Source organism: Diabrotica virgifera, chromosome 9 (assembly GCF_917563875.1).
Source record: "Diabrotica virgifera virgifera chromosome 9, PGI_DIABVI_V3a".
NCBI classification, from domain to species: Eukaryota; Metazoa; Arthropoda; class Insecta; order Coleoptera; family Chrysomelidae; genus Diabrotica; species Diabrotica virgifera.
The window spans coordinates 216,269,159-216,293,761 of record NC_065451.1 but is presented as its reverse complement, the minus strand read 5'-3'; the positions used below and the strand labels follow the sequence as shown (position 1 = coordinate 216,293,761).

The window sequence follows — 24,603 nt, the reverse complement described above, 5'->3', positions numbered from 1 at the left end:
GAAAATGAATACTTCTAAAGTTATAATCAAAAAACCAAGAAAAAAATCGAATTTTTCCTTAATTTTTTGACATTTTGATTATTTAAACAATGTTCCGGACCTTTTTGAGAGGGAGGATAACTCAAATATTATTATTTGATTTATTTTCAAGCAATTTCTGCAAAAAAATTTAAGTCACCTCTCAACGTCCAAATGTACTAATATTTTTACAGATGCGCCCTGGTCTATTAGCTCTCTCTGTGTGTTGTGGCTAGTTTATTCACACTTGCCTTGGTTAGGGTCCAGGTTTGATATTGATATGTCATGACAGGAAGGTTGCACTGGTTGAACACTTTGCTCCTCAAGTATTGAGGTATTTTCCGGTTCTTAAGGATCCAACTAAGTTTTCCAAATACTGCCCATGCCAGTCTTAATCTTCTAGCGACTTACACACTTCGGTTCTCTTTGTGAAGTTTTAGAATTTGGCCTAGGTAGATATATTCTTGGGATTGTTCTATCTCATTGCCATTTATAGTTATTCGTCCGGGTTCTCTGTGTTCATCATTGCTTTTGATTTTGTCACATGGTGTCAGATGATGTCATTTCGTGGGCGTGGTGACGTGTCCGGTGGCCATCTTGAAAGTGGGCAATTCTTACAATGCTAAAGATCTGAAATTTTCCCACACTCAAGTGCCCTATCAGTGGCGAAGCGTCCATGTAACCACTGTTACCATTGGTAACAGTTAAAAATCTTGCAAATAAATATTTTATGACGATGAATAATTCCATTTATCTATATTTCTACCAATAGAAATATATTATTATATTATGGGTTAATAGTACCTAATTCAGTAAATAGCCAACTACTCGTAGACACACGAAAATATTAGCGAGTTTATGTGACTCAGTTGCAGTTGCACTTTATTATATTCTGTTACCAGTCTCATTTGTGGTTACAATGAATGGCTATCTCGCTGTCGCTCGGGCGGCTGGGGACCGGCTAGTGTCTGAAAATTTTGAAGGAGCGACGGGCGTAAGCGCGCTGTGTATATCAGTAGCCCTGTTACCAGGTTTAAATTTGGTTACAGTACCTATAAAAAGTGTGCGTGCAGTTCACCATGGATGAGTGTCGCTGCGTAATCGATCAACTACTTGAAAAGTAATTCTGATTGAAGAAAAAAATGAGATTATTGAAAATGAAAGGACCTATTTTAAAAAATTTAAAAAAGGAATCAAAAAAAGTAGTTCGATATTTTAAATTTAGTTGGTACAGTGAAAATCCTTGGTTATGTGGTTGCAAGAAAAATAGACTGTATTGTTGGCCATGTCTTCTGGTTTCTACAGAAAAATGGGTGGACCAGGTTCACGATTTAAATAGTTTTAGAGTTTTAAAAAAGAGACATGAAATTTCTCCGTTACCTACATGTAAGATGTATACCCAATTTGATTCAGTTTGGCAAAACAAGAATCGAAAGTTCTCTTAACCAAGCTTTTAAAGCAAATATTGCTAAACATAATGAGTTTGTTAAAGAAATAGATAGGTATATCCTTAGCTCACTTATAATAGATACCGTATGTTTTTTGGCCAAACAAGAATTAGCGTTTCGTGGTCATTTTGAGGGCGACGGCTCTGACATTCGAGGCAATTACAGGGAATTGTTAACATTAATTGGCAAAAAAGATCAAAAATATTGCCAACATCTAGAAACATCAACTGTTTTTTTCGAGAGTTTCAAGTGATATACAAAATTATATTATTGAAGCTATATATACATTTAGCCATATCTTCATTTTTTTAAATAAGATTTTTTGCATCTGGTTTTTGGTAACACTTTAGAAAAAGTCACGCGTCGCCACTGTGCCCTATACAAGCGTCTTTTGACGCTGACACACTCAGGCATGCCGCGAGTAAGGATATAGGTGTAACAGGTGAGAAATAAGATCAGTAATCTACAGGATGTAGTTAGAAAATTGTCCTAGGTTCTACTTGGCAGGTGACGTTTCTCGAAAAAAAGAGGTTTGTGTCATTGAAAAAACCTCATTACGACAAACTAGAGGCTATGAATAATTAGTTTATAAATCAGAAAATAGCTTATAGTCGCGGATTTAGGTGTTTGATTAATATTTTATCAAAAATCAATAAAACAATTTTCATAGAACAAATTTTTACCCGAATTAATATAAATAATACAGTCACAACATGCATTATTCATTTATTCCCTCTAAGAGATTAGTACGTATTTATTGATAATTTTTTTTATTGCTTATCATTTATTTCTCAATAAAAGATACGATATCGGTGATTACTGTTAATACTCCTGAACGTCAATCAATGATTTTTACGGCAGGTAAACTCAATGAACGGGTCAATGTCTTTGATAAGATTACTACAAACAAATGTCAATTATTCATCGTTTTTATTTACAGTATCTAGAAAGATTCGTTTCTCAAGTGATCCGATTCGATGTATGTACTTCTATTTTTTGTCATTTCAAGAAAGGGTACTCCCCGTTAGGTAGGCAAAATGTCGTCATTCCTAGAATTAAATTTTTTCATTTTTTAACGTTCTATGTGATTAAAAAATAAGACACAGCGCAATTTTTACCCTCTACCCCCTTCTCTCAAACGGGAGTTAAATTTTTTTTGAAGTTATACTTCTTTACGCGCCTATAAGGGGGAATTTTAATAGGATTAAAACCTTTGATCCCGGCGCAGTCGCATTACAACTTTGTTCTGATTGGATGTTCAAATGACATGACAAAAATTATCCAATATGGCAGCTGTGGGACTGTGGTTTGGTTATGTATGGTTGTTGCGTTTTAAAATTTGTAGGAAGAGAAACAACAAACAAAAAGTTAGTTAATGGTTATGCTGCCTTTTTAAATAGTTTTCATATTATACTTTTGGACTTATTAACATAGAAGGGATGATTGTTGCATGTCAATGTGAAAGCCCATCAAACTGTAACTAGTATGAGTGCCGCAAAATTACTGATAAAAAACCTATTACAACCGGGACGATCTACGATCTCGCTTATTCAAAGCTAAAGAATCTTACACTGGTAAGTGTTTTAAAAATAGTAGATCAAATTTTGTTATGATATTGTCAAATTGTGAAACGTCAAAATATTTATATTTCATTTATTAACATTAATATTAATAATACAACTTGCGCAATTTGAAAAAGGTGGTTTAAAAGGTTTTTTATTATAATTTTGTGTCTTTGGATTTGTCTTCCTTGGGCGTAAAATAATAAAACATCTATTTTTATATTTCACTTGTCACCGTGATGTATAAATATGTATATCTGACACGTTAATAGTATGTGCCTTGATGGTCTTGTTGGAAGAGCATTGGACCAGAGATTGAGAATTCGCGAGGTTGCGGGTTCAATTCCTGGACGATTCATACTTTTTTCGTTTTTTTTTTACATTTGGCATTGTTAAGTTTTGGTTAAATTTTGGTAATTGTTGTTAATTTTTTGTATTGTAACTGTTAAGTAGGTATATTTATTTCGTTGAAATTATATTATAATAGAAGTATAACTTCTTACGTGCGTACAAAGTACACACACATTCTTTTTTATTTTAATCGGGAGTTTTATTTTTACTCACATCTTCTTCAAGTGCCATCTCCGGTCGGCAATCATCATAGCTATTCAGACTTTGGAGACGGCTGCTCTGAAAAGTTCATTTGATGTACATCCTCTCAGGTTGGCGTTCACGATATTCTGCGTCTCTACTATACTTCTTTTTCCTTGAATCTTTCCCTGCATAATGAGTTGGAGCCAACTGTATTTCTCTCCACGTGTAATATCTCCGAGATATTCCAATTTTCTGGTTTTGATTGTATTTATGACTTCCATTTCTTTGTTCATCTCTCTTAGAACCTCTTTGTTTGTGACGTATTCTGTCCATGATATTTTCAGAATTCTTCTATACACAAACAACTTGAATAATTCCAGTTTTTTCATTGATGCCGCATTCAAGGTCCAAGCTTCCATTCCGTAAAACAAATTCAAGAAAACGTAGCACCTAGTCAACTTTACTCTTAACTCTAACTTAGATCTCTTGTACAGAGCACTTTTCTCATTTTGTTAAAATTCGCTCTAGCCTTTCTTATTCTAATTTTAATCTCCTGGAAGAAGTCCATTTGTTAAGTTGATCATTGTTCCAAGATATGCATATTGGTCTACTCGTTCGACATTGGTTCCGTTTATGAGAAGATTCCCGTTATGTCATTGAGTTTTAGATATTCTCATAAATTTTGTCTTCTTGATACCTGATGGTCTTGTTAGACCATATTCTTGGCTATATATCACTATTCTGTTCACCAGTCTCTAAAGATCTTCAATATTTTCGGCAAGATGACAGTGTCATCCACATATCTAATGTTGTTAATGGGGACTCTAATCACATAGAACGCGAAAAAATAAAAAAAAACTGAATTCTGGGAGTGAGGGTATTTTGCTTATCTTAAAGGGAGGGGGGGGGGTTATTTAAAATGGTGATTTTCTCTAGTAAATGGTTCAACATATTTTGCAGATATTTTACAGATTTCTCGCGTGTGTATAAAGTTTAAAGGTGACATTTTCGGTATCTAGAGGAGATACTAGCAATTATAGGAATAGTCGGTTTGCTAAACTCAGACACAAGTGACTAGTGATTTTAGTAAGTAATTTTGCCAATTTGATAAAATTGGAAAAAACAATAATTACTAAATAGTTAATAATTACTAAATAATTAGTAATTTTGCCAATTTTGGTAAAATTGGCTAAAAACAAAAAAAATACCGAGTAAAATTACTAGCCCGTTGTGTCCGTTGAGTTTATAGTCCATTATTTCACGGTTTTTGCTCTAAATTTTAAAGAACCGCTTGGATTGACATGAAATTTGGCATACGCCTAGCTTACATTTCAAAGAAAAACAGTGATATTGTGCCGATGTGTGCTTTTGCCATGGGGGTGAAAAAATATATTTCCAAAATACAGACTTATTTTAAGTAACTTTTCTTCTATAGAGCTTTTTCGCCAAGTCAACACTTTTCGAGTTATTTGCGAGTGAATATGTTCATTTTTCAACAAAATAACTACATTTTTAGACGGTTTTTCGCAAATAACTCAAAAAGTAAGTATTTTGTCGCAAAAAGCGTTCTTAGCAAAAATATAGCCTCTAAAAAAGTAAAAAAAAATGGTGTACGCGTTAGGTCTCTGGACCTCGTAAAACCAGAGTTATAGCCAATGAAAAATAGATTCCTATTCACCAAATTTCAAATAGAATATTTCGAAGTGAAATATCCAAAAAATTAAGCACTTTTTGGGGAAAACCCATAACTGTTTTAAAGTGTTTAAAAAAAGCTTTATTTCTGTTTTTATAAAAAGTTTCTAGCATTAAATTTAAGTAAGTTACGCTCAAAATAAAGTTGGTCGCTTTTGTTTTGGCAAAAAAAATCAGGAAGACCACCCCCTTAATTAGCAACTTAAATGAAATTAATCGTTACCGCTCCACAAATTATTTTACTTATGTTGTGTTTATATGATCTGTAAGTTTCATCGATTCAAAGTGCTTATTTAAAAAAAACTTTGAAAAATATGTTTTTTTTTTCAAAATAACTTAAAAATTGTTAGAGATACCAAAAATCTCGAAAATCAAAAAAAGTCAGCATTGCTTTTCTGAATATCACGTATTTTTTTGTTTTTCTGTTAGACAAAAATTGATTGAGATTTGGTGTTTCTAAATTTGCATACATTCGTGATGAGTGACTCGTTCAACCCCTTTTCACTAGAGCCCTCTCAAAAATAAGGACTTTGAACCGATGAAACTTACAGATCATATAAACAATACATACACGGGTCAAGAAACTTGTGAAGTCGTAACGATTAAGTTCATTTGAGATACTAATTAGGGTGACTTTTTTAACAAAAAAAAGGGACTAACTTTATTTTGAGCGTAACTTGTTTACTTTTGATCCTAGAAATTTTTTTTATAAAACAAAAATGTACTTTTAAACACTTTAAATAAGTTTTCCCCGAAATGTGCTTCATTTTTTGTTATTTCACGTTAAAGTATTCCATTTGGAATTTGATGAATATGAACCTATTTTTAATGCTATAACTCTGCTTCTACTAGGTATAGAAACGTGATATATACACCATTTTTTTACAGGCTATAATTTTGCTAAAAATGTTTTTTCGACAAAATACGTACTATTTGAGTTATTTGCAAAAAACCGTCTAAAAGTGTGGTTATTTTGTTGAAAAAATGAACATATTCACTGGCAAATAACTCGAAAAGTATTGACTTAGTGAAAAAACTCTATAGAACAAAAGTTACTTAAAATTAGTCAGTTTATCAATTTCCGGACATACTTTGGACGAATACTTTTTCACCCCCAAGAGGGGGTGAAAAGCACCCCCGGGGCAAAAGCACATATCGCCACAATATCACTTTTTTTCTTTGACTTTTTAGCTATGTGTATGCCAAATTTCATGTCAATCCAAGCGGTTCTTTAAAATTTAGAGGTTTTGCAATATATTACCGTTAAAGAACGGACTATTAGCGAACCGACTATATCATAGACCTCTTTATAATCTATCTAAAGTTGCCACTCGTGTCTATCCTTGAAAGTTCTCGATACTTTTGTTAACTTTAAAAGCTGTTCAACTGCCACTGTAGTGTGGCGAAAATCTTACTGATAATCACTTCAGTCCATGTAATACTCAATTTCTCGGAGCAGTTATTATACTTTTGGTTATGGGTTATTATCACTTTGTATTTTTTATTTGTCATGACATGCCCAAAATGTTTCAGTTTTTGGTTTTTATGGTATTTGCGTATACATTGAAGAAACGTGGCACACACAAAACCCTAGTGCAGAGGACCAGTAACCAAGATCAGAAACCAACCAAGTTCACTGACCCTCTGAACGGGTACACATTTGGAGAAGAGGCAATTTGTAGAGGATTCACAAAAATGGAAGATAAATAAGGGAGAAAGGCGCATAACGCCACCCCTACGAAAGCGTCATCATCGCAGAAAGGCCTCTCGGATGACCAATTTCTCAGGGCATCCAATTCGCAAAATTAAATTCCAACAGAGGGCGCTCAAAATTTCAAAGATGGACGACAACGCTAGGAAAACAATTCATTTTGTCATTTGAATTCACAGTTCTAAAACGTTAAATTAAAATCATTTACAGGAGTGTTTTGCCAAAGTAACCACTAAGTTTTGCAACTAAGACATCTTATAACTTAAAGACGACTCAAAATTATGTTTAATCTGTATGCATTCATTAAAATTTGAAGCTAACTATTGATTTGTTTTTACCTTTTTTTCATAAAAAAATCTGGCCACCGATAATCACACAGCGTTCTAAAAATTATTAATCTATCTTAGGATTTCTAATTTTGTTTTTAATTTAATTAATAGGTGCACTACAGTTTATTTTACACCGACAGATAACAATTTTTAATTAAATAAAAACTGGAAACTTGGAAACTAAGTAGGTGAATTTATTTTATAATAATTGTGTTCTGGAAATTACGAAGTGGTCGGGATATTTTTCATAACAATGTACATTCTATGTACAGAATATATACTACATTTTATTCATTTATTTAATTTTGCAGTCGCTTAAACATTAAAAAATACTACGTTTAATACAAACGTTAAATTAACAAAATGTGTGATTTGGCATTGGTTAATTTAGGTCATTACGTAGAGTATAATAGGAATGAATACTGAGGAACACTGCAATAGTTTTTTTAAGTCGAAATTATTGTTAATTACAACATAAACTGACCGCAAATATGTACACAAGTTAATGGCAAAGTCAATGTTTTCCTTGAGTTGAGGCTTTTCAATTTCGCCACCAGGCGTCGCCCACTTTGCGGTTCCTCGCCAATATTTAAAAATGTAACGTCTCTCCAACGTTATGTCTACGATTGGGGTGGGGACGGACGTAGCTTGGGGGGGGGGGGGGGTAAGGGAGGTACTTCTCTTTGAGGCGCGATCTCTTCTTTGGTTTCCGGATATGAGAACTCCGAGAATCTCCTATCCCCTGGAGTTAGGATTTACTTTGGTGTGTGAGAGAGAATTTTAAAAATCGCAATAAATGGGAAATTAGTAATCGAATGTTTGCATTAGATTGAACGTTTTTTATAATTTCTTATTAACAATGTTGATTGTACTTACTGTGAAATTATGTCTATCCAGTAACAATTCCCCGAGAAGCTTCAGACTTTGACGCCGAGTGACGTAGTTCTCAGAATTGAGAAGTCTCTGATAGTGATTAAATACTTTGTCGTAGTTCATTTCTAAGAAATCGGCGCATAGGATTTTGTGTCTGGTTAGCAATTCCTAAAAAACGATCGATATTTAACCACAAACTTCAAATTTTGGTCTAAGTACAGGGTGTAACGAAAATACAGGTCATAAATTTAATCACATATTCTGGGACCAAAAATAGTTTGATTGAACCTAACTTACCTTAGTACAAATGTGCATATAAAAAAAGTTACAACCCTTTGAAGTTACAAAATGAAAATCGATTTTTTCCAATATATCGAAAACTATTAAAGATTTTTTATTGAAAATGGACATATGGCATTCTTATGACAGTATCATCTTAAGAAAAAATTATAGTGGAATTTGGACACCCCATAAAAATTTTATGGGGGATAGTTCCTTTAAACCCCCCCAAACTTTTGTGTACGTTCCAATTAAATTATTATTGTAGTACCATTACTTAAACACAATTATTTTAAAACTTTTTGGGCTCTTAGTACTTTTTCGAAAAGTCAGTTTTTATCGAGATATTTTGAATATTTGTCAAATCCACCACATATTTGTATATGGTTAAGTACGATTATGGAGACTTGGTAATAATATGAAAATTTATTAGTCCTGTCGCCAGGGGGGGTACAACGGCCTCCTGTATTCAGATGGACTTACCCAAGTTTTTATTATGTATTTTGGCCCGTAGAACACGAATTTTTTGGGTAACAGTTGATCCGGATGTCGATAAGATTGTTATAAACAAAGAAGTTGAGGAATTACATAACAGCGATTTCTCGCAAAACAAAACATGTTTTTGTATTTTCTGGGCCATTCTAACCAAAAAATGTTCCTACAAGTTTTTTCGTAGGATGCATAGTTTTCGAGATAAACGCGGTTGAACTTTCAAATAATCGAAAAATTGCAATTTTTGAACCCGAATAACTTTTGATTAAAAAATAAAATAGCAATTCTGCTTACCGCATTTGAAAGTTCAAGTCAAATTCTATCGGTTTCGAATATATACATTGCTAAAAATTTATGTGTTTATTGCTAAAAAAAAGCTATAAACACATAGTGTTTCCCGTGTCTAATACATGCGTTTACATGCATGCTACGTAGAAATAGCCTCGCTTGCACTTGTACCTACTCTACCTACTCGTTCGATTTTAAATGAGAAATCATTGAAAACATCACTCCAGCACTAGGTGTTTATACTTTTGTTTAACAATAAAATAATAACTTTTTAGTAATGCAAATAACTAAAACCGATATACTTTGACTTGAACTTTCAAATGCGGTAAGCAGAATTGCTATTTTATTTTTTAATCAAAAGTTATTCGGGTAAAAAATTGCAATTTTTCGATTTTTTGAAAGTTCCACCGCGTTTATCTCGAAAACTATGCATCATACGAAAAAATTATTAGGAACACTTTTTGGTTAGAATGGCCCAAAAAATACAAAAACATGTTTTGTTTTGCGAGAAATCGCTGTTATGTAATTCCTCAACTTCTTTGTTTATAACAAACTTATCGACATCCGGATCAACTGTTACCCAAAAAATTCGTGTTCTACGGGTCAAAATACATAAAAAAAACTTGGGTAAGTCCATCTGAATACAGGAGGCCGTTGTACCCCCCCTGGCGACAGGACTATATGTATGATTTACATTTTTAGGAATATTTTGAACCGTATTAAAAAAGAAGCCATATCTCGATAAAAGGTGCATTCTCGAAAAAATACAAAGAAGCAAAAAAGTTTTAAAAACACTGTGTTTAACTAATGGTACCTCAGCAATATTTTAATTGGAAAATGCCACAAGGAAATAGCTTCAGAACAACATTAAGAAACCGGTATGGGCCTATCGTGTGTCAAAATTTTAGGAAATTGGAAACCTTCTACGAGAAACTAGCACATTGTCAAAATTCAATAAAATTTTTAAGAAGATGTAGAAATAACAACATAATACCAAAGGGCTTGAGGTTACGACCAGCATACTCAAGCAGAAGACTCCAAAATATTCTACATAGAGCCAGTTTGTCGATGATCCGGGAAAGGTTGCAATTTCACAGATCAAATTTATTTTTTATCGAACAAGACATCGTAAGTATTGAAGATTTACTTTTCGGAATGATATCAAATTCTGATTTTGATCGAATTATTTTTAGTTTACACATAATTTATGAAAATTCATATCAGAAACAAAGAAATATACATTTAAATAAATTTAATAATCTTTTAGAACAAAATAGTTTACATACTTTTGATAACCTAAATAGAAATAATGACATATTAGCGACAGTTGTCAATCTATCAAATAGACATTTAAATGCAACGGAAAATTTGGTATTGTCAAAAGGTTTAAACTATGCTGTTACTCATCCATCTATTCCAAAATTAGACATAATCAGCTCAGTGGAGAAAATATCCCAGTGTCTACCAACTCATGAAAAAGAACAATATAGGGTACTATGTAAACTTGAATTGGAAAAGTCTAATCAAATTGAACAGAACATCAGCAAAGAGGAAATGAAAGCTTTAAAAACTTTAAGAAATGATGACTCCATAACAATCCTACCAGCGGATAAAGGCAATGCAACTGTAATAATGAATAAAATACAATATGAGGACAAAATTACAGATCTAATTACAAATGGACCTTATAGCAAATTAACGAAGGATCCAACGAAGACACTGGAAAACAAAATATATAGAACTTTATTCAAATTTAAAAATGATCTAACATACTATCAAAGAAAATTAATGACACCTCACTACAGTAAGACACCACATTTTTATGGAGTGCCGAAAATTCATAAAGCGAACATACCACTTAGACCCATTTGTAGTACCATCAATTCTCCTTGTAGTGAACTATCAAAATTCTTATTAAACATTCTAAAACCATTTGCTAATAATGATGACACTTTTATAAAAAATACAAAACATTTTTTAAACAAATTATCAACTATTGAATTTAATCCAAATAATATTTTAATAAGTTTTGACATAAACAGTTTATTTACAAATGTACCATTAGATAAAACTTTAAACATAATCAAAACGAAATTAGAGAATGATAATACATTGGCAACTAGGACAAGACTAAATATATCAGCTATAATGGAGTTATTGACATTATGTACCCATAATACCTATTTTCAACTAAACAATGAATTCTATAAACAAAATTTTGGTCTAGCAATGGGCTCTTCTTTATCTCCATTATTGGCTAATATATTTATGGAGGATTTCGAAACTAATATTATTTCTAAACAAAATTTAAAACCCACAGTATGGTGGAGATATGTAGATGATGTGTTTTCAATATGGCCTCATAGATCAGAATTGTTGGATACGTTCCTGAATATTATAAACGATCAAGAAGAGACAATAAAATTTACAATGGAAAAGGAATACAATAACAGCCTACCTTTCCTCGATGTTTTGATCTCAAAGAAGGATATTGGATATGAGACTCAAGTGTATAGAAAACCAACACACACCAACAGATATCTCAATTACAAGTCAAATCACAACATCAACGTTAAAAAGGGAATCATTAAATCCTTATATGATAGAGCCAAAATTACTTGTTCTAACGAAAATTCCTTTTTAGCAGAAAAACAATTGTTAACATCTGTTTTATTAAAAAATGATTATCCTTTATCGTTTATAAATAAGGAATTGTCAAGATTGGATCGAATGGAACAGAACAACTTAGAACGGGATCCTACAACATTCACCAGAAATAATACGAGGAAAATATCAATACAATATATAAAAGGACTATCCGAGAAACTTAAAACAATAGGAAATAAATTCAACATTTCAACAACATTCAAAACAACAAACACATTGAGATCTATTCTATCTAAAACTAAACCTAACAATGATCAAGAAAGAACAAAGAATTGCATTTATAAAATACCTTGTGAATGCGAACAATTTTATTTAGGTGAGACATCAAGACCACTAGACGTTAGAATAAGTGAACATCAATCTTATATTAAAAATAGAGAATTTGAGAGATCTCAAATATGTCAACACGCATGGGATAATGAACATAGAGTTCAGTGGAGAGATTCAAGTATAGTCCTGAAAGAATCAGATAGTAAAAAGAGAAAAATCAAAGAAGCGGCTCTAATTATGCTAAATGAAACCAATTGTGTCGCAAATTCCTCGGTAGAATGCAGTAGGATGTGGTTACCCATACTGAAAGAGGAAGTCAATAGAAAGAAAATACCAAGATTAGTAAGTCAATAATATCGAGCTAGTACATATTTTATATTTTAGTATTACTTATATATCTAGTATTATTAATATTATTTATAATTTAAACATGTTACAAGTCAGAATTTGGTATTATTTTTTGAGAGTAAATTAATGTAAGACCAAATACTTACGATGTCGGGATAGTATCACAGGGTTTTTCCTGGTTTTCCCTTGTGATTTACTATGAAGTCTCTAACGCGAGAATTTTACTGTCGTTGCATTTGGTTGTCTTTTTAAAGACATATCACATGCTATAATTTTTTATGACGGATATTCTTGAGTTGGGGTTAATTTCATGTAATCGAATGAACTATCTTTCAGTAAGTCGTCCCAGGAACGCAACTCATAAATATTGGCAATATCATTTTAAAGTCTTCTACTTTAAAATGTATAATATATGTCTGAATTGCCAATATAAATGAGTGAGATTAAATAAATTATAGAAGAATTTCTTTGCTTAGCAACAACACTTTAGTTTATTTTAGTAATATTTTGTATTTTGACAACGGCACCCGATTTGGGCGTCGAAACGTTAATAAAATTATTTTTTCATTTTAATTGTGGCTTATTTCCCATATAAATAATTAATTTTAATTGGAATGTACACAAACATTTGGGGGGCTTAAAAGAACAAAACCCCCATAAAATTTTTATGTAAACATATTAAAAAATAAGCTTCAACTCGATAAAAACTGCCTTATCGAAAAAATACTAAGAGGCAAAAAAGTTTTAAGAAAATTAAATTTAACTAATGGTACCACAATAATAATTTAATTGAGACGCACACAAAAGTTCGGGGGGGTTTAAGGGAACAAAACCCCCATACAATTTTTATTGGGTGCACAAATTTCACTATAATTTTTCTTTAAGATGCTCCTGTCATAAGAATGCCACATATCCATTTTCAATAAAAAATCTCTAAATAGTTTTCGATATATTCGAAAAAATCGATTTTCATTTTGTAATTTCAAAGGGCTATAACTTGTATGTGCATATTTATACTAAGGTAAGTTAGGTTCATTCGAACTATTTTTGGTCCCAGAATATGTGATTTAATTTATGACCTGTATTTTTGTTACACCCTGTATATTCTATATTCACTTGAAAGAAAGGTAGATTGTCAACACAAGGAATGCGTGATCAATTCATGCACACTCTCTAGGTGCTAAAGAGGTAGATACTTGTTAAAAATCATGAATACTGTAACTAATTATACAGTGATGAGCGCGCTAATAACCGACAAAATAACGCAAAAGATGGAAAACATATTAAGTTGTGAGATAAAAAGAAATGAAACTAGTGGAGGTAGGAGACTTAGCGATAAAAGCCTATAAACTTGCATAAACTTCTATTTATTGTTTCCCACCTTTAGTCGTATCAGAGGAGAATGTCAACTAAAACTGCCACTATCACAGTGGCAGTTGCCAAATTCGTCTGATGCGTCTAAAGGTGGGAAACAATAAGTAGAATGTAAATTTATAGGTTTTTATCGCTAAATCTCCCATCTCCACTAGTTTCATTTCTTTTTATCTCACGACTTAAAGTGTTTTCCATCTTGTGCGTTGTTCTGCCGGTTATTAGCGCGCTCATCACTGTATATAAAAAAATAACAAAAGTAACAAGTAGATACTCACAAGTAACGACAATCAACACCTCTACAAGAACAGGTTTCACGTGCATGTAAGTGTTAACAAGCTACATCTTTTTCAAGTGAATATACTATAGTAACTTACCTTAAATGTAGAAAACGCATCTGAAGCTATATCAAAAGTAGAAACCTCCACGTATCGAAAAAAGTTATAAAAATCATCTGAGTATAACATTATTTTTGCCAGAGCTTCGTACCTAGCACACTCACGTAACATAGTACCACAGTTTAAAGCTATTTCTTGATGCTCATACCTAAAAAAACAGTGTTTGCAATTATGATTACGTAAAGTAAAAAATATTATTTTTGAAACTACGAAGTGCCTAACTTCAAGTTCAAACCTTATTGGAGCAGCTACCGATAAGTGATTTGGTCTTATTTCATTCTAAAATATTGTTTTTTAGTTGTTAATGCAGCCCAATCGCCCGTCCTCTCATATGCGCTTCATTAATAATAAAAAAAAACAATCTTTAAGAATAAAACGTGCCTAAAATTCTTATAGGGAGCTGATAGAAGAAGGTTTGAGCTTGAATTTAGGTACATCGTAATTTTAAAAATCATTTTTTTATTTGTGTTTTTGAACCTTGAAAATCGTCATTTTTCGATTTTTTTCAATTTTAAATTGTTCATAACTCGGAAACGATTAACTTTGGAGGAAAATTACAACAGACCTTCCGAAAGTATGGCATTTATGTATAGGGAATATAACATGAAAAATAATCAGCATTTCTTAAGGACTTCAAAACACGAAAAATATACAGGGTGTTCCATTTAAAATAAGAAAGTTCATTAGATTTACAGAACAACGGAAGATTTGGCAACAATGTAATTACCACTATAATATCGGCCGCATTAGAAGACCCTTACCCATCAAAATCTATATAAATCGTTCTAGCGGTTTCCGAGAAATTACCGTGTTGCCATACTTTTTCGCTATCCTGTATATACATATTTTAGTAAAAATAAAAGAAGACTTACCCAGTCATTAAGGTAAACAAAACCTCAGGTTTAGTACAAATATATTCTACAGTCGGCGATCTCGTTCCGATCTGTCTTCTTAGTATATTATTAAACACCTGGGCCACATCTTTCTTGCCCTCGAAGTCGATCCGGTTCAGATTTTGAATCAGAAGTAACAACAAATTGCTATTGTAGAGCTCTTGAGCTAGTTGCGCTACGATAATATCCGCCTGGGGCTCCGCATCTGAGGTGCCGTACAGCATGTTCTTGATCAGGACGAGGTTCTTGGATACATCTTCCTGGGCCTTTTCCGCTTTTTTGTCACCTGCAAACAGAAAATATTGTTACGCAGTTAGTACACAAACCGTTACCAATCACTGGCTCCACACATCTAACGGTAAGCCTTCCACTGCTTTCTCGAAGGTTTGTACCTCCTGTAATCCGCGAACATTGAATTATATCCGCTGCTGATTAAACTAGGTACTTTACGACGGGATCTAAATGCCATTACATTATTTGCGTTTTAAATGGCTTAAAATTCAAAATAAAAATCAACGCATCCATGTAAAAGCTGTTGAATATTGCATGGGGTTCGAGTTCTGAGCTATTCTCAAAATTTCAGATATCTAGTTAGTCGGGAGGTATGTTTAAAATTGATTACAAGATTTCCCGGACACTGCGACAAAGAGTCAGACAAACAACAAGTGAAGTATAGAAAATCGTTTTAAAATAGCTTTTTAAGTATCTTTTTTGTATAAAAGGATTCCTCCCAAGGGGTTAACAACTTTAAACCAATGAAATATAATTTCAAAAGCTATAATGCCTCGTTGCACCAACAGATCTTAAGCTCCAGATTAGCTAAGCTCTACTTATATATATATAGAGAACTGATTACCGGAGAATAGGCCAATTTTGGGGAAAGTTATTTACCAGCAATTTTATTGCTGGAATCGAATTATAAGATCCTATATATTAATAATATAGGTATGCAAAGTCCTCAGATAGTGTGCTACTTTTTTTATAAACAAAATGGCGCACGAAAATCGTGTTTTTTTCAATTATTGCTCTATAACTCCGAAGATTTTAACTTTACAACAAAAATACCCAAATAAAAATTCACCGTGATTAAATTCTGCATAGAGACGCGTTTTTCCCGATCTGCTCCGACGAAAATTTTCCTCGGAAAATGCGGGTTTTCCCAACAAAATCTTTAATTTTCAAATAAAGTTTTAGATAAGTAATTATCTACCAATAATTAAATAATTCGGTGACTTAAAAGCCTTTTTGGTTTAGATTATAGTTACAGAAGCTGATGAAAATTAAACGAATATTTTAGCAACAATTCAATTGTTAATTAATAATTTACGGTCGCAATAATAACCAAAATAATTATGATACACTGATCAAGCTTTGAAATCTTATAAAGATGAGATGTCTATTTAATATTTTGTCGACAAAATATGAATTTTTTATTTTTTTGCATAATCTTTAAATGTTTTAAAAAAAATAGTTATAAACAAATTAACGTTTCTCAGAAAGTTTTTATTATATTATAATTTTAAAAAATAGCTAAAATGCGCATTTTAAATATCTTTAAAATGAATGCTTTAAAACTTTTTTGAAACCATTTGTAAAAAAGTTATGAAATAGCAAAATAAACATACGATTACTACTGTGTTTATATATTTTTTTAATTATTTCAAAGCGTAGAAGTGAGTTTAAAGTACAAGCTAATTATTTACAAAAAAATATCGATCTCAGTTTAATGGTTATATATTAATTAAAGATTATAAATATATTTTTTTGTAATTTACACGCGCGAAAGTAGAGTAACACAGTACTGTAGCTAAAATTTTCACTCTGAGCGACGACCAGCCGCGTGATGTACACTTTTAATAAATAATGCATGCTGCGTGTCAGTCGCTTCGAGTGAACATTTTAGCTCCGACTCTGTATCAGGCCTACGTTTGCGCTAAAAATTACAAAAAAAAGTATTTTTAATCTTTGATTAAAATATAACCATTGCACTAATTTTTGACATTCTTTGTGAGTAATTAGGTTGTACCATAGACTCACTTTTAAGCTTTGAAACAATTAAAACAAATTATAAACAACGGAGATTTCGTATATTTACTTTGCTGCTTCATAACTTTTTTGCAAATGGTTGGAAAATTTTTTTAAAGCATTCATTTTCAAGACCTATGAAATACGCATTTTAAGTATTTTTTTAAATTAGAATATAATAAACAATTTCTGAGAAATGTTAATTTGTTTATAACAATTTTTTTTAAACATTTAAAGATTATGCAAAAAAATGAAAAATTTATATTTTGTCGACAAAATATTAAATAGGCATCACACCTTTATAATCTTTCTAAGTTTGATCAATGTCTCATGATTATTTTGGTTGTTATTGCGACTGTAAATTGTTAATTAACAATTGAATTGTTGCTAAAATGTTCGTTTCATTTTTACCGGCTTCTGAATTTATAATCTATAACAAGAAAGCTTTTATTTCACCAAGCTATATAATTATTGATAAATAATTACTGGCCCAAAAAATTTATTTGAAAATTCGAGATTTTGTTGGGAAAACCCACATTTTCCGAGGAAAATTTTCGTCGGAGCAAATCGGGAAAAACATGCCTCTATGCAGAATTAAATTGGGGTGAATTTTTATTTGAGTGTTTTTGGTGTAAAGTTAAAATCTTCGGAGTTATAGAGCAATAATTGAAAAAAAAAATACGATTTGTCGGCGCCATTTTGTTTATAAAAAAAGTAGCACACTATATGCGGACTTTGCATACCTATATTAATAATATATAGGATCTTATAATTCGATTCCAGCAATAAAATTGCTGGTAAATAACCTTTCTTTGTACTTTACTAATTAGACCAGCGTATTATAACTATTTTTTTCAAAATTTAAAGATTATGCAAAAAAAAGAAAAATTTATATTTTGTCGATAAAATATTAAATAAGCATCTCATCTTTATAATCTTTATAAGTTTGATAAATGTATCATGATTATTTTGGTTATTATTGCGATCGTAATTTGTTAATTAACAATTGAATTGTTGCTAAAATATTCGTTTAATTTTCACCGGTTTCTGGAATTACAATCTATACCAAGAAAGCTTTGATGTCACTAAGCTATTTAATTATTGATTAATAATTACTTACCTAAAACTTTATTTGAAAATTAGAGTTTTTGTTAGGAAAACCCGCATTTTCCGAGGAAAATTTTCGTCGGAGCAAATCGTGAAAAACATATCTCTGTGCAGAATTTAATTGCGGTGAATTTTTATTAAGGTGTTTTAGTTGTAAAGTTAAAATCTTCGGAGTTATAGAGCAATAATTGAAAAAAATACGATTTTTCGGCGCCATTTTGTTTATTAAAAAAGTAGCACACTATCTGCGGACTTTGCATACCTATATTATTAATATATAGGATCTTATAATTCGATTCCAGCAATAAAATTGCTGGTAAATAACTTTTCCATGAATTTTGCTAATTAGCCCAGAGTAATAGGGCGTCCTTGAGTATCACTTACTCATTGCACCATAATTTTAGATTCTTACCGTATTATCAATTATATCTATTATTATATTATGGTATTATTATTGTAATATATTATAATTATATTATATTAATTCTTATGATATTCTCGACTTAAGCTTAAGATCTGTTGGTGCAACCGGGCATAAATCAATTTTTATTGATTTTAATTAGCAAGTTAGGCATTTTAATTCGTAAAATATTAATGTATAAAGTTATTTACGTCATAAATGGTGGTTTCTAAGATTGGAAAATTTGTATCAAAGTTCAAATTATCATGTTTATTCTACTTAATTTAATCAGATTTTAATACATAAAACGCTTATGTACGTAATTTCCTATTTTTTCCACTTAGGGATAATTTTAACCCCTTAAAATCAAAAAGCACACTTCGCCCATATAAAACTTATGAAAAAGATTAAATCCAAATGTTAAGCTAAATCCATGCAGTCCGACCGAATTCAGAGGTAAGGCCCTATCTTCCGTTCAAGTAACTGGACTCTACATATCATGTTGTCCTCCATTCAAATGTTTTAAAAGATTATCTTGCTTTCTTACTTTATTTTGGCAACAATGTTATTTATATTTACATAATAAAATATTGGAGTAGATGCTAATGATTTATAAATTATGCCATTTATAGCATTTTACAGAGAATACCATTAATACCCTTGAAATCAATGTAATGCTTATTCTATACAAATATTATATTAACATAAAAAATGCTATTTTAGTTGTCCAAATTTTGCTAATTATATAAATGATCACTGGTTAGTAAATTTACATAAGATAAACAAGAACTGATTACTTAAAATTAGTTATATTCTATTTATAACAATGACAATCAAGTAAGTTCACTGTCCTTACTATCAAAATTAACGATATCATCTTCTTTATCATGCAACTTTCATAGAATTCATAGAAATTAGTCATTTAAAGTATGTCGAAGAAAGGGAAATGCATAGGGGTGTGTAGAGCTTTTAAAATGTCTTTAGTGTATTAAAAATCAAAATTCTGAATTCAAAACATGGGTCTACCCCAAAATCCTGACAGCCAAAATCGCGACAGCCAAAATCGCGACAGCCAAAATCGCGACAGCCAAAATCGCGACAGGCCAAAATCCCGACACGCCAGAATCCCGACAGGTTTTATAAGTTCTTTTTTAACATATAATTACATTTATTTCTGGTTTTTTGTTTATGGCCATCTGTTTTTTATTTTTTGTTACTAAACAAAAGTATTTAAGTATCATTTAATATGAACTAAACTTCTAAATAAAATTTCTAACATTAGTCTGATATAATTGATCCAAATAATGGCATAACCCAGACATCCAAAGTGAAAGTTATCCTCCAACACCAAATTGTTCTATATGGTCCACATAATGTTCAGAAAAAAGTCACAGCATTTTGAGCGTCGGGTTTGGAGGGGAGAGGGGGGAGGAATCGGTTAATTCGTAGTTTTTTAGGTTTTTCGTCAATATTTCTAAAACTATGCGGTTTAGCATAAACAACCTTCTATACAAAAATGTTCTACATTAAATTTGCAATAAAAAAGGTTCTATGCATAATCCTTCTAAAATGAACGGTTCCAAAGTTACGGAGGTAGTATATTATAATTGGTCCAAAAAAGGCCTAACCCAGACATCTAAAGTAAAAGTTTTCCTCCAACACCAAATTGTTGTATATGGTCCACATATTGTTCAGTAAAAAGTTACACCATTTTGAGCGTCCAGTTTGGGGGGGAGATGGGGGAGAAGTCGATAAATTAGTTGGTTTTTTACGTTTTTCGTCAATATTTCTAAAACTATGCATTAGCGTAAACAATGGTCTATACAAAAATGTTTTACATACAATTTAAAACAAAAAAGGTCCTATACATAATTGTTATAAAATCAACGGTTCCAGAGTTAAGGAGGGTGAAAAGTGGAGGTTTTCGATACTTTTTATATTATCTGGGCAACTGATGATGATTTTGGGTGGCGAGGTTGACGTTTCTTCAAGGGCTTATCACTCACATATCATCGGCCACTGAAATAGCAAATTTTATTTACAAAACACAATCCTGTTAAAGAAAATTTCTATAAATTGCCCAAAGAATATAAAAAGTATCGAAAACCTCCACTTTTACCCTCCGTAACTCTGGAACCGTTGATTTTATAACAATTTTGTATATGACCTTTTTTGTTTTAAATTTCACGTAGAACATTTTTGTATAGAACATTGTTTTTGCTAAAGCATAGTTTTAGAAATATTGACGAAAAACTTAAAAAAACTACTAATTTACCGACTTTTCCCCCATCTTCCCCCCAAACCGGACGCTCAAAATGGTGTAACTTTTTACTGAACAATATGTGGACCATATAGAACAATTTGGTGTTGAAGGAAAACTTTTACTTTGGATTTCTGGGTAAGGCCTTTTTTTGGAACAATTATACTATATTACCTCCGTAACTTTTGAACCGTTCATTTTAGAAGGATTATGCATAGGACCTTTTTTATTTCAAATTTAATGTAGAACATTTTTGTATATAAGGTTATTCATGCTAAACCGCATAGTTTTAGAAATATTGACGAAAAACTTAAAAAACTACGAATTTGCCGATTTCTCCCCCCTCTCCCCCCAAACCCGACGCTCAAAATGGTGTGACTTTTTTTTCTGAACATTATGTGGACCATATAGAACAATATGGTGTTGGAGGATAACTTTCACTTTGGATGTCTGGGTTTGGGTCTAGTTATACCATACTACATGGGCAAATAAATTAAACTATTTTTGTTTTGTCAATATATAGTCTAATAATATTGTCAATAATACGACTAGTGTTAGGACAGGTGTGGGAGAGACTGATAAATTTCATGTGAAAGTAGGATTGCACCAAGGCTCTGTGCTTAGTCCGTATTTATTATCATTAGTTTTGGACCAGATAACAGCGAAACTACAGGGTAACATTCCATGGTGCTTAATGTATGCTGATGATGTCGTGTTAGTAGGAAATAGTGAAAGAGACTTAGAACAAAAACTGGAACAGTGGAGGCAAACTCTGGAGGAAAAAGGTTTAAAACTTAGTAGGACAAAAACAGAGTATTTGGAATGTTCATTTAAACATGGAGCTACTACAAATAAAATGGTATCTTTAGATGGTGAAATGATTGTGAAAAGCAATAGTTTTAAGTATCTAGGATCGGTATTACAGAGTAATGGAGAAATAGATTGAGATGCATGCAGTAGAATTAGGGCTGGATGGATGAAGTGGAAAGAAGCGAGTGGTGTGTTGTGTGACAGAAAAATTCCAATGAAGCTGAAGGGAAAATTCTATAAAACAGCCATAAGACCGGCTATGATGTACGGAACTGAATGTTGGGCAGTGAAGAAGAAAGAGGAACAACGAATGCATGTGGCGGAAATGAGAATGCTTAGATGGATGAGTGGAGTGACAAAGAAGGATAAAATTAGAAATGAGTATATTAGGGGAAGTCTAGGTGTGGCACCAATTGATGCCAAAATGAGAGAGCATAGGTTAAGATGGTTTGGTCATGTTCAATGTCGAGACGTTAATCACCCAATACAAAGAATAGCTGAAGTGCAGATTCCTGGAAGGTGTAGGAGAAGAAGACCAAAGAAGACCTAGGGGGAGACGATAAGGCAGGACATGTTGGTAAAGGGAATTGACATTGACATGACCCAAGATAGAATTGTGTGGAGAAATGCAATTAGGGAAGCCGACCCCACATAGGGATAAGGCAAAGAGAATGATGGAGTCTAATAATATATGTATAATCAAATCCTGAATTTGTTTACTTTCATATAATAGCTATTATCATGTCACTTACAACCTTTCATTTCAGTAAGTAGGTATAGCTTTTATATTATAAAATGAAGTGTTTAATGATTTTTTCTTTTAAAATTCATAATAATTAGTACCCGTACTTATTAGTAAGTAATTAATTTTTCAATTTCAATACACTATAATATGATTTGGTATTGAATTTGAAAAGGAAACAATAAATATTCAAAATGTAATGGTCGGGATTTTTCCTTATGCGAGGATTGTTGTGTTTCTGCTGTCAGGATTTTGGCTGTCGGGATTTTGGACGCCACCGCAAAACAAGTGATCCAATCATAGAAAGCTCTTGGTCAAACTATATTTGCTCTTCTATTGGCCTCCATAGTCCATTAAACGTTATGAGCTGGAAGTGGACTTGTTTTGTATGCCCTGGACTCGTGAGAGGCTTTCTATATGATTTTTAAAAGTGGTTATTACCAAGAATAGCATAGAATAAGTAAGATTTTGATGTAGTGATCACAAACCTCCAGTAATGTAATGCACCAGAAGATTGAACAAAAAAAAAACAAATACTTCAAGCCAAATAAAACAGTAAACAAATACAAAACATGACAAAAGTATTAAGAATTTCTAAAAAAAGTGTTGATATTTAAATGATTTTTATGTTGATATTTAAATTTTATGTTGATATTTAAATATTTAAATCTAAATTAATAAGATAATTTAGATATGTAAAAATTTTAAGTCATATCGAGTACCTAATAAATGGTAAATTTTCAATGGTATATGATTAGAGCACCAGTTGTTTTTTTTATATACCTAAATAATGGACAAAAATTACTATTAACCATCCTGTAATCACTTTTCAGAAAGCTATTTAGGATCACATTTTTTTTAATCTCTTTTTATTATTCTATCTCTTCTTGTCTTGTTCTTTGATGTTATGTTAATTGTTTTGCATATATGTATACTTATAGTAAGTTGACTCACTTGTTTTAGAATATGGTTGTCAATTAAGTACTACAGTAGAACCCCGTAAATCCGAACCCCGCTAATCCGAACTTTCGGCAAATCCGAACCAACGGAAAGTGAAAAAAAAAACATTAAAAAATCAAGACAAAAACTTAAAAACATGTTTATTATACAGAGTAAAGCCAGAAAATTGGACAATGTAGGATTACTAGGACTTTGACCTTTAAAATTTCTTAAAAATAAATATTATACTTTAATATATAGGTTTATAAAGTGTTTATAAATGTTAAACACAAATTTACTTTGGTTCTCTAGTAGTCAACTTGAGTCCAAAAATATTGTCCACACTCTTGCGAGAACGTTTGGCTACTCAAAATTACAATGAAAGCTTTGAACTACTAGTTAAGGCTAATTTTCGGATGATCCGAACTTTTCGGAATCCGAACAGGCTGTCCCCCCAATTAGTTCGGACTTGCTGGGTTCTACTGTATTTTATTCTAATTATCTTCAAATGCCAAAACTTTTATCTTTTCCATTGATATTTTCATATCAACATTCTAAGACATTGCATTATGTATGTTGGTATTTTTAAACTTGTCCATAATTATGCTTTGTCACACTCTTACAATATAAATGTATTACATAGTATTCATAACATGGCTTGTTTATTTCTTATTCATTTGACTAGATTTTAATATTGATATTTGTATTTCTGTGAATTGATTTGATGAAATTAAGGATTTAATTTTTTCCACGATATCAATGAATTTGTATTCAAAATTTATAAATGTAATATGCCTAAATGCATAAATTTGACAGTGGTTGCCATACTGAAACCTGGACGAATTTCTTGAATCTGGATTTTCTTCTTACTAGAAGAGTTAACTTTAACATGATCTTTAATTTTTAAGCATGTTAATGGAATAATTCAATCTTCTGAATTATTTCAGCTAATTTATTTTCATATTCGTTTCTATTCACTACGTCAAAATTTACTTTTCCATGTGCTTCATAGCAGAACTGATTATGAATCAAATATTGGTATGGCCTGACTTATAATTCATGCTAATCAGTTACCCCATGACATAGATTTTGTGCTATGTATCAAAAACTTATACAGTTATAAAAAAATCAAATCTGTGGCCAAGTA

At 31.7% G+C, this 24,603-nt stretch overlaps 1 protein-coding gene across 1 annotated transcript in view; it reads right to left on the bottom strand.

Annotated features, from left to right (window-relative positions):
- The window catches only part of LOC126891631 (protein Mo25), a 39,468-nt gene that overhangs the window by 10,768 nt on the left and 4,097 nt on the right, over nucleotides 1-24,603 (bottom strand). The window contains exons 2-4 of the mRNA XM_050660853.1: nucleotides 15,153-15,459; nucleotides 14,260-14,428; nucleotides 8,171-8,335 (exon numbers count right to left, since the gene is read on the bottom strand). Of these exons, the coding sequence (XP_050516810.1) occupies nucleotides 8,171-8,335; nucleotides 14,260-14,428; nucleotides 15,153-15,459 (641 nt within the window). The remainder of the gene's footprint in view (nucleotides 1-8,170; nucleotides 8,336-14,259; nucleotides 14,429-15,152; nucleotides 15,460-24,603) is intronic.